This window comes from Cariama cristata, unplaced genomic scaffold (assembly GCF_000690535.1).
Source record: "Cariama cristata isolate BGI_N322 unplaced genomic scaffold, ASM69053v1 scaffold32438, whole genome shotgun sequence".
NCBI lineage: Eukaryota > Metazoa > Chordata > Aves > Cariamiformes > Cariamidae > Cariama > Cariama cristata.
Genome location: NW_009631143.1, coordinates 28,316 through 40,121, shown reverse-complemented (window position 1 = coordinate 40,121; position 11,806 = coordinate 28,316). Strand labels below are relative to the sequence as shown.

Genomic DNA, 11,806 nt, shown 5'->3' with positions numbered 1-11,806 from the left:
CCGTTGCGTGGGGAAGGGCGGGTTTTGTTTCTAGCTCTGTCTTCCAGGTGTTGGATGGGACCGGGAAGTATTTTAAAATGGTGGGTTCTTGGGGCAGAGCCTTTATCCACACAGAGTTTGGGTATGGGTAATACTTTCTGTATGTTACATGTCTGTTCCCAACTGCCCCAGCTGAGGAGGAATTTGTTTATTTCTGCACGCCCCGTGGATAAAGCCTGTGGGGCGGTGTGGTAGGGGGTGGAAGAGGGGCAGGAGCCATGTCGGGGGTGGGTTGTGCCGAGTTTGACACCTGGGTTTCGCGCCTTAGGCTGCTGTGGGAAGGTATTGCAGGCCTGCAGTGGTAAGGGCATGACATGTACCGTGTCCATCAGGCTGTATCTCTTCATATTGTCTCCAATGGGAATAAATCCCATTCATATTTCTCCTATTCTTTGCAATTTATCAAGCAATAGTCATGTAAATCTGACACTATTCTTGTGTATCTTTGCTAGTCATGGGCTTCTGAAGAACAGTAAAGAAAGTGCGTAGAATGTTGCTAACTTCAACAGTGGTAAGGTGAGGCCATAAGACTCATGCTACCTGTATATAGGCTTGGGATATTGTCCCAGTTTACAGCTCCTCATGTGATTTCAAAGATGGCTTATGTTAGAGCTAACATAGGTTCCAACTGCTGCCAGCCTTGACCACTGGAAGTTGAAGTAGTCACTCCAGACAGTATTAATACAAACTTTGTATTAATCAATACACAAGCTTTGATTTTTTTGGTGTTTCTAAATCTTTTTCTCACTGCTTGCACACTGAGTTTAACTACTATTTAAGCTGAACATAGAAAATGGTCATGTATTCTTTCTGCTTTTCCAATTAATAAGGCATTTTTGCTGGCAGGTTTTGAAGATGCAGCAATATATAAATAGCATAGAGGTCTTTTCTTTTTGTCCCAGTAAAAGTAGAAACTTAAAAGGAGGCTATCTGAAATGGCCTTGAAATGCACTACAATACTCTGTAGGGTATTTTTAATGAAATAATATAATCAAGTCCTTGATTCTCTGTGTTGTTTTTTGTGCATTAAATCTATATGTGACTGTTACCATTGCATTCATTCATAAATGAATTGTGAAGGAGAGAAAGTTAAGTGTATGTGGAATTAAAAACAGATTAAAAAATTTGTTTCTTTGTAGAAATTTAAATGGCATACTTAGACTCTCACTGTTAAGCAGTTCCTCATATAAGTGGTTTTATCAAAGCACTATTCAAGTGAGTAAAAGTCTCCCACTACTAGCAAGGAACTGACGATACGACCTGGGATGATAGATGAACAATAAGCTTTAGAAGTAATATGTAGATTTTTAACCTGATAAATATTGTGGGCAAAATAATCATTGCAGCTAGCTGTAAATATGTGCCATTATACTCTGCATAGTTAAGAAAATAAATTAAGCCTTGTCAGGCTAACAATTCAAGGATAGGAAACTCAGGTGAATAAGCTGTTGTGTACTGTCATCGCATATGCCTCATTTTTCTATCTCCTTTTCTTGTTCACACTCTGATGTTTGATTGTACACCATAGGCAAAGCAAGGCTTTTCCAGCCATATAAAAAAGGTAAACCAAACTAAAGCTGGTGCTCTTCCTCCATGGTGTTTCCTAAAATACTTTAGGAATTTTGTTTGCACCTAGATGCACGTATTGTTTTTTCTACATGTTTATCTTTTGAAAGGTCTGAGAGAAGACACTTTGGCGAACCGGGTCATCATGTTAGATGTCTGGATGAATTTTGTTTCAGTGGTCCTCGCCAGGGACTGCATGTAGACTAAGAGCACAGATTTTACCTTATATTGAATGATTCACAGTTGCCCAGAGATTTACCTTCTCACATTATGGCATCAGAAAGACAATCATTAAAAACAAGCCCACAAGCAAACCAGGCTGCTGGGTAGGATGAATTGGGAAAAGCGAGGCAAAGTTGACCTCCTGGAGCCAAAATTGTACCTTCAATATGATATTCCATCTCCTTCCAACATTGAAGTGCTTGCCTGGCATGAGGCTGCCTCTTCACCACCATAGCTCAGGGTGTTTGCAGGGGTTTTGCAGGCCAGCAGAGAGAAATTTGGGCTGTCTGCAACTCTATTGCTGTACACAGTATTTGACAGACTCTAAAGAACATAGCCTTGATCAGTCCACAACTTTCTCCCTAAGAAATTTTCTAAATGTTTGTAATTTAGTGGGATTTTCATGTAGTTTCTCATTTATCTTTGTCCTACAGCTATGTTGAGTCCAGATTCTGCTTTACTTTGGCTTCCAGCTTCTTTTGAAGTCCATCATAAAAACTTCCATCATAACATGCCTTAGTATAACATGCAAATGCATTGGCCCCTAGAGCATCCTTTCAGAGTAGAGGTATTAATAAATATAATGTTTCTCTGCTGCCACTGGGGTGGAAGATGTAATGGAGTCTCCATTCCTTAAGCAATATAGGTTTCTATTTTAAAAAGAAATACATTGTAAAGAATTCCATCAAACTGTTACAGCTTTGACTGCCCTTTGGCAAGAATTTCACACGCTTTTTTAATTTAAATGTTACCTGTTTACTTGGCTTTTTTAAGATAGAATACTTGTCTTCCCCTTTTTGTAATAGAGATAGTTGTAAAACAGTATTCATATAAGACCATTACCCGAGTTACATTTCAAAAGTGTGTTTTCACTCCATTTTTCCAATACTGTAATTTACAATTTTGGAATAGTTACATAAATTTAAAAAGGCTATGTTTGGAATGATGTCATCTTAATTCCTTACAAGTCAAAACATTCTTTTCCAAGAAGAAAACTGCGAACTAAGTTCTTGAAATATGATGTATTTTCTAAATCTTGTTTAATTTGATATAATATATATGTTTCTTGGGGACTGTTCTTATAAAGATTTAAAATTTTTTTCCTCATTGTTTTATATCATGCTTTAAACTATTGTTAAGATTTAGGAATGTGCTTAAAAAGTTTCAGTTGTCTCTGGGAAAAATAGTCTTAATTTATGTTGACCTTTCTTTCCTTTGAGCATTTAGTCTGCATTCAATAAAATTTTGATGACTGCTCTTTAGAAGACAGCTGTACGATATAAAGTATTATAAATATTCAGCTTTCCTCTTCTAGTGTTGCCATTAACAGCTGGGCATCCAGTTCAGCAGAGCAGATTTTGCAGAGAGAGCTTGGCATGTTCCTGAATCAGTATAGTGAAGAAGACTAGCAAATAGTTTCTTATGGTTTGGGGACCTGTAAAGACATAGAGCATCTGTTCCCCAGTTAAGTCATAGTCTGGTAGCACTGAATCATGTTAAGAGCTAAAATGATGGGAAGAACTACTTTTTTCACCTTGGCTGTACCTGTGTTTTAAATGTCTCATACATTATTTCTACTAATGGCAAAATAATTTCAACCCTTGCTCCAAAGGTATGTAAATGATAATGCTTTTGCATTTTTTCATCGTTTATAGCCTTTGAGAAAGAGACAAATATACAGTGCGATTTCACTTCAGTGTCTTGATTTTTATCTCTAGTATAAAATTGAATTGGATTTTCTTATGCAAACACTTTATCCTTTTAAACAAGAAACGATTTTGGTACACGGTATTTTAATCAGTTAATGTATTTGATTTGCTTGACATTAGTTTTCTTGTGTAGTACGAAAAAATGTGAAACATGGGAAAGGAAAATGTCTTTAAAATTACTGATTATAGACCTTATTACCAGAAATCTTTGTGTCTAGGTGACCATAAAACTTGTCCATATTTTTCTATTGCAGAGTTAAGAGAGCATTGAAGTTGGACACTGTTAAAAAAGATAATGTAAGTATTTTTCGGTGTATGGAATCATCTGGGCCTATATAGACATATATGTGTATATAAACATGATATTTCATTAGAGCTGCATTTATATTGTTACAGGCTGGATGTTGTCTAGAAAAACCTTAATAAGGCACAAAATTACTGCTGAAAATATTAGTATAAAATTTATTGTATTCCATTTGTCATAGAACTGCTTGGCTTTAAGTAATGTACATCTGCATGAATCACTTGAAAATAACGGAGAAATATGCATATTTTTACTGCCATCACTATTTACCCAAGAGCTGAATGAGTTAAGATCCTTGGTGAAATAATTTATTAGAAATTAGCTCCATTATCCTGGAAGCAAATGTTCTGCCATGTAATTGTACATGTAACAATATGGAATTATGATAATGCTGTAATCTGCATATTATAAACTGCAAAATTGAAATGAAAACATTAAAGGCATTTTCATGTCAAGGATATAATTACCTCCCTCAGCTAATCTGGCATAATGAAACAATAAAGTACTAACACTGCAATAAATTTCACCACAGTTATCACAATAAAAATAAAATTGTACTGTTGCTATTATTTTTTGTAAATGCAGCTATAGTATACTCCCAGTACCAGCATGTCATGACATATGTCGGTTTATTATCTGCTCCTACCAGCAGTGGCTGTTGCTGCAGACATCAATACCGAGGAGCTTGTGAGGATGGCAGTGTTTAAAGGAAGGAACATTTTGGAAAAGTATGTAGAGAGGAATAGCTGGTCAGCAAATGAGTTCCCAGTAAATCTCCACATCTCTGTCATTTTGAAGAGATTTGTTTATACACAGCACGTATTTGGAGGTCTCACTGGTATTTAGCAAGATAGAAATTTGCAATTTTAAAAATTTTCTAGATACTGGGTTTTTTCTGTTTAAACAAAGGTGGCAAAATACCGCAGTGCCACTAAAAAAAATCATTAGCAATTTAATTAGCAGCTTAGTGTACCATTACCCAACTTGTTCTGCTCAGAATGCAGCTGTGACTGTAATTTTGCATCTGTTTCTTGGGCTGTAGTAACATTTTTGTAGATGAGTGGTCCAGCTGAAATTACATGGAATTCTTATTCTGCTTTAAAGCTCTTCCTTCCATGCCCCCTCCCCATAAGTTAAAAAGAAAGTTACCTGATGGTTACCTGCATTCAGGTTCTTGTGCAGCAAAAAGCTTAACAAAAGCCTGTCTGAATGAGAAAAACTTTTACTGGAATCTCGGTAATGTAGGTTTGCACTATGATTTTTAGTTCATGTGATGTCTCTAACAGATACATGTCAAAGATTTAAAGTGTACCATAATTAAATAATGTTATAGAAGGTAGGAAGGAATGTAAGGTAATAAACACACATGATTTGTGTGGAGTATCTGTTTCAGCTCTGCAACATCCATTGCTGTTGCTACGATTTCTTTCCTGTTCTTCAGGAGGCCCTCATTCCACCTGCTGGTCAGACTACCCAAAGCATACCTGAGCTGACCAGCTCAGAAATGAGTATTTTTAGATTTTATGATGTTAGTATGGTACCATTAAAAAAATTGCATAACTGGACAAAGACTCTTCTTCCTGGAAGAGAAATTCTTACTGCCAAATAAATATTGTTCTTCGAAGTACTACAGTAACTTTTTCCAGGCAGCTGCTCAAAGGACTCTTAGTTTATGTCCAGAAATATGGTGACTGAAGTGACTGCTGTTCAAGCAGGAAAAATATCCTGAAAGTGTAAGCAGATTGGAGAGTCTCCCTGTTACAAAAGAGATTTGATGACATTTAAATGCCTAAAGTGGCATTGATACTTTACTGTAATTAATATTTCATTTAAAGATGATTTGAAACATGTCTTTAACCTGCTTGAATGTGGTAAAATATTGGTGATACCAGATTGAAATTTTCCATCAGGTATTGTTTAAATACTGATATACTGCAGAAAGACTATAAAGGGCTGATGCGTAATTATTTAGGGTATTCAAGACTAAAACAAGACAGAGCAATATCCAGGAGCTGTAAGAAAGCTAGGTAAATGGGCAGCAAATTAAATCTTCTGAAATACAGTGTAAGTCATATTACTGATGACCAATACTAACACTGTTACGTTCTAAATTAAGGGTAACCATTCAAGGCAGAGTAGGAGAAGAAAAACATCAAAACTGCAGCTTTTTGTAAAAGTGCAGTAAGATGTATCAGAAATAGAATAGCAAGCAGCACTGGAAGTATAATTCCATTGCGTAAATCAGTATTTTTTTCTTCACCTGAATTAGAATTGAAGGTATAGTCACTCTCTTTTAAAGTATAATTGCAGAAATTATACTTTAAACCTCTATCATTCTGTAGAAGAAAATGAATGTGAACATAGGCTGTGGTACAAGTGGCACAAGAAATGCCTTCAAATGAAAGAGATTAAAAGATCAGGATGTTTTAATAGGAGTTCAGTAGTGAAGAGCAGGAAAGGGGTATAAGAATATGCTGTATTCTTTTTAGAGGGGATATTGAACATTCTTTATACTTTTATGTAATCAAGAGGAATTCAGTAATATTGCAGTGTGGAAGACTGAAAGCCAAAATGGAGAATCATCTATTATATGACATGTTAACTTCTAGAACTCATCCTGAAATTTTGCTGAAGTCAAGAAAGTAGTAGAAGCTGTAATAAAAACACTCATTCATACAGATAACAAGAGTGTGCATATCCATGTAGGGGTGAAAAATAGGAGTATTGTGCTTCAGGACATTTAAATCAACTGCTAACTGTCTGGAATTGAGAAGAGAACTTCTGGAGGTTACCTAATTGTCCATTATACTTCTAGGTACAGGTTGTATTCCTAGTTTTATATTTATTGCCTCTGTAAATGTATACTTCTTAGAAACCTCAACAATTTAAGAGTAATTCTATAAAAGTTAATGTTTTCTATCATTAATTTACTCAGTAATGAAATGTAGCCTTTTCCCAGGTCCTGGTTTCCTGCTGCATCGTAGAGGCTTTAAGTCTCCTTTGTATATGTAGCTTTGTGATCTGCTAAGACTTACTTCCTGATATGACTCGTGCCTTTCACACTTTACCTGGTGAACCTTATTATTGGCTTTAAAAATACTGCTTTTGCCACCTATGCACCCCTTCTGAGATCTAAAATTGCTGTAGTTAGATTTTTCCAGGGGATATTTGTGAGACCTTAAACCTATGAGGTTCAGGGCTCCCCAGAGTTGCCTCTCGGTGCTGTACCATGCTCCGGACTCAGACTGCCTTAGATCTCAACTGTGTCCCCAGTAGACCCTTTTCCCAGAGCGCGCAGGAGATTCCTCAAACTCAAAGCCCAGGTTTGTAACAAATTAAAAAATGAAGAAATCTCTTAATCTGTTGGGGGTTTTTTTTGGTGGGATTTGCTTTGTTGATACTATGTTTCCAAGAGAAAAAAGAATCTCACTAAACCATAGGAAAAACTAACTGTTTCCCTGCATTTGGACAGCCCTTCTTTAAACCCTTGAGAAAATTTTTGAAACGGACTGGAAAAAGTGATTTTGCCCAAAATATCCCTTTATTCTTTGCATGACAGATGTTAATACCATGAAATAAGTTGTGCAGTACTTGCGTTCCCCTTCTTAGAGGTGGCTAGTCTTGTTTGGAAGCAGTAGTTTACATGCCTGCTGACTTTATCTCCTTAAAGGTAGGCAAGAATGGGAGAGCTGTCATTCTGAAGCTGTGTTTTCCAGCTTGCTATATTCTGTGCCTTCCAGCTCTTTTGTTTAATTATTGGATCAGCTGGTTGCATAACAGTGAAGTACTGTAGGTCTGGTAGTATGCATATTGGCTAATACTTCAAATTCTACTACCTGGAAAATCCTGTAGCCACTTGATCAGTGGTTTCTAAGAGTATAAGATGACATTAAGATGCTGCTGATGCCAGTGGAGTCTCCTTTATGTGTTACATGTGTTTATTTCTGTGTATGGCTCCTTTTTGACAGTCATTGATGGTGTTATTTAAAGCTGCTATAGACTTCTTAGTTGGAATCAGGTTGTTACTAGAGCTGAAGCCCTTTATGTGCAAACAAAGTGTGGTTTTGGTTTGTTTTTCTTTCTTCTGTATATTAGTAGTGCAGTGAAATCCCAGTTTCTCGGAGCTGCAATTCAACATCCAATCTAGAGAGTGAACTGTGTCCCAGATAATCCCAGTTAATTTTTCAGAATTACAGACTAGTTTTTCTGAAAACTTCCCTGCACAATTCCTTTAACATCATTAAATAACTCCTTGTATATCATCAAACATTGAAATCCTAAGCCAGAGACAAAATTTTAGATTTAAGGGACTGGTTTTTTAATTAACACTTGTTTAGAAAACCATTAGAAATAACTGTCTTTTGATAGAATTAAAATCTAAAAATAGTTGCTTGTATGTGTCTTAAATTCTCAGTACTATAGGAAAAATAATACCAGGATTTGATTGCTTTAAAAAACAAACAAACAGACAAAAAAACCTCACCAAATAAAAAAACCCCACCCCCAGGTGTTCATGCCAGAATACCTAAATCTCTGGAAATCACATACTTTTTGTTTATAAAAACTGGGAGGCTAGTGTTGAAGGGCTTTTTATTTTTTTGAGTAAAACTAATGTTAATGAGGAGAGGGTGCAATAGAGTGGCTTGGTGGGCACCTGGCAGCCAGCAAAGATTAACCCACCACAACATATAACATGGGCTTTCCATAAATGGGAGGACTTAAATTTAGGAATATTAGAAATTTAGAAAAATCTATTACCAGATAGTAAATGTTGAGAGAGGCTTTGTCTGGTTTGGGGTACAGTATGTAACTCTACTGATAGGAAAGGTAGAGGCCAGAATGTATTTAGTTTGCAGAATGGAAGTTTACAACTGTTGTAGGTTTAGATGGACATAGGTACTTCTTTAGCTTTAGCCAATATTCATCTGGATTCTTTGTCTTTTGCTACATTTTAGCCATCTGATGTGACGCCTTCGAAGGCCAAAAAGAAAAATCTAAAGTCTTACTCGCCGACAACAGGAACATGCCAAATGAGTCCATTTTCATCTCCCACAAGTCATAATGCACAAAATCTCACAAATCGCCCATCAAATGGTTAGTTGAACATTCTGTCTTTCTTACTGCAACATTTTTCTGGTTATTGGCTTGATTTAGTAACTTATGTCTCATGTGGTATGTTTGATTTCTTTTTCCTCTTAAAGAATTTTAATCTCTTTTGGAAAAGCTGATGTTGATTTTTAAAGCTTGAATCTTTTCAGTATAAATCTTGGGAGTGTTTATGAAACAACTTGTTTATAAAACAAGTTTTGCTTTCTGTTGATCAATATTAAAAATGCTTGACTTTGGCTCGGCAAAAAAACCTGCACTGGCGTTTTTGTCAATAATTCCATTAATGCCACTGGTTAGGCATGTTTCTGCCAGCAATGTCCTTTGTTTGCTTTCTTTCTAAGTCCCAGCTTTCATTGGCAGAACTGGTACGTGCTACTGACAGTGACTTTCTTCTTCTTTGGGTTATATGGGGAGAAGTTCTGAGGTTGCTGTGTGCTACTTCAGATTATTGCAGCGGAGTCCTGGTTTACTCTTGCAAGGCAGTGCAATCCATAGTTTATAATACAGAGCTGAGATCTGGTCTCTCTCGTTATCAGGAGGGCTGGAAAGAAAAGATGTGTGCAGTTGGTCCGTGTTTTATTTCATGGCCTTTTGAGAACTATGTTGAGATTTGCAATGCAAGTCCTGGTTTATGTACTTCCAGGTTTCTGGTGGTAAATACTTGCATGTAAGCATGCATACCATACATATGGCATTTCTCAGCTCTGAGTCTTTCTCTATGAATAATGAAAGTTACTTAGATTTTAGCAAATCAAAGCTAAAAGGGAAGCTCGGTTAGTAACTATGCATTCTTTTACAGATTTTTTTTTTTTTTCTATCGTTTTTCATAGCAAGGCAATTTTTAATTAATCTGTGTGGTGGTGCATTCCCTAACCACTCATTCGCGATAATCTGACGTAACACTCTCATTAGCTCTCAGAAAATATGCCTTTTTAGCATTATATTATTTCCGGTTCACTTTAGGATGTATGTCCACTTAGTTACATAGTCACAGTTTTTGATGCAAACTATGACTGCTCAAGTAGTATATTTTCAATAGTCTAACCTGCTTTTGTGGCTATATAGGTTGTGGTCTTTTTAAGTGTTAAGGAACTATTAGGTCGCCTGATGTGACTTTTTATATTAAAAAAAAAAACCAACAAACCCCACAAAAATAAAAACCCAAAGATACTTTCTTGTCATCATTCCCCTACAGAGCCCAAGGGCTTTTATTTCCTTGCAGTATAAGTCCTAGAAAGATGGTTAGGTCTTGATTTGAAGATTTCAAATTATTTAAAAAAAAAATAATCATAAAAAATCCATCACTTCCCTTGTTAGCAAGTTCCTTGTTCAATTACCTTTGCTATTAAAAAAAAGAAAAAAATCTCCTGTCTGATTTTGAATTTGTCTAGCTTTAATTTTCAGCCATCAGTTCTTGTTATGCCTTTTTGTTGGGTTAAAGAGCTTTTTATGCCCCATATATTTTGGAATTTATGTGCAGTAATTGAGGCCTCACTAACATTCATGAATTATGATGAGTAGAAATATTCTGAGCGGGATAGAATAACCACTGTTTGAAATTTATCTAGATGTCTGCAGATTTTTGCACTAGCTATGGCACCATATGCTCTCATGGATCTGCAAAAGTTGATTTATTTTTTTTTCCTCAGAAAAAAAGGGGGTTTGTCTTTTTTTTTTTTTAGAGGAATGTGATCAAGAAATTTTGGGATTCTGTCAAAGCTGGCTGACCAAAAAATGAAAATTACTGGGAGCCTTCAAGCTGAAAATACTATGATCTGTGAGCATTGTGTCCCTTTTCCTTATTAAAAATAGCAGAGTACTTGAGGAAGCATGGAAGTATTGGGTGTTTTGGCAGCAGTATAGCTATGCATAGTTACAGGCCTATGCACAGAGGTTTTATTTTGGGGTTGGTGTTTTTTTCCTAATTAGTAGTCATGCTAGGAAACTACACAGAAACAGCTATGTCCTAATTCTTTATTGTGCTGCCAGTCTTCATTATGACCAGGCTTTGTGTCCTTGTTACCTGTTTGTCAAACAGTTTTAACACAGTCGAGTTTTTCATGAGCGCTCCCTGCCAGTTGGAATATTCACAACTTTCCTCTCAAGTTCTCTGCTGATTCTGGTTCTCCCCAGAATAGCTGTTCTTCTCCACCAGTGCTATGCTTTTGAATTGGGCATTTCCCCCTGGAACTAGTACAAAAATGACTGTTCCAACCATTGATATTCCAAGAAGCTTTTGGAGGAAGAATTATACTAATTTCTCCCCATTCTTTCAGTGAGTGATAGTATGTCTCAAGTAGTTGTGCAAACCTGGTATATTTAAAGGACCTGTATTTTAGAACGCGCTCACCTTCACAAAATTTGAGATATATGCAGTTGATGCGTATTTAATTTTGTGGCCTTTTGAGAACTATGTAGAGATTTGCAATGAAAGGTCTGGTTTATGTACTTCCCGGTTTGGGATGGAGGGAGTAAGCCTCTGTCTACCAGAAAGTAAGGATCTTTGCCACAGTCTCTAGCCTGTCTTGTGAACAATTCCTCCTCTCAAAACTAATGGCTTCTTCTTGATTCCTAAAAAGATGATTATTTGGCACAGTGGGTACCTCCACATTCCCACTTACTTTACATCCAGAAATCTTTGGTTTAATCAGCCCTTTAAAGTATTGACCCCTGCATTCTTAAAAGCCTGTAAACAGTTTCTCTTTGGGATTATTTTCCTCTTCAACAAAGTTGCTTAAAGCATTGTCTTAAGTATTCCCACAGATATCCCTGGTCATGTGTTGAATTTTCTCCTTGGAATTTAAACCTAGTTGGATAGCGATCTAACCCCACTGTTTTCCAACTTTCTTCTTACTGT

At 36.4% G+C, this 11,806-nt stretch overlaps 1 protein-coding gene across 1 annotated transcript in view; it reads left to right on the top strand.

Annotated features, from left to right (window-relative positions):
• The first annotated feature begins 257 nt into the window (after window positions 1-257).
• The window catches only part of ITGB3BP (integrin beta 3 binding protein (beta3-endonexin)), a 30,043-nt gene continuing 18,494 nt past the window's right edge, over window positions 258-11,806 (top strand). The window contains 4 exon segments of the mRNA XM_009705852.1: window positions 258-321; window positions 1,716-1,803; window positions 3,791-3,833; window positions 8,796-8,934. Coding sequence (XP_009704154.1) covers window positions 258-321; window positions 1,716-1,803; window positions 3,791-3,833; window positions 8,796-8,934 — 334 coding nt within the window.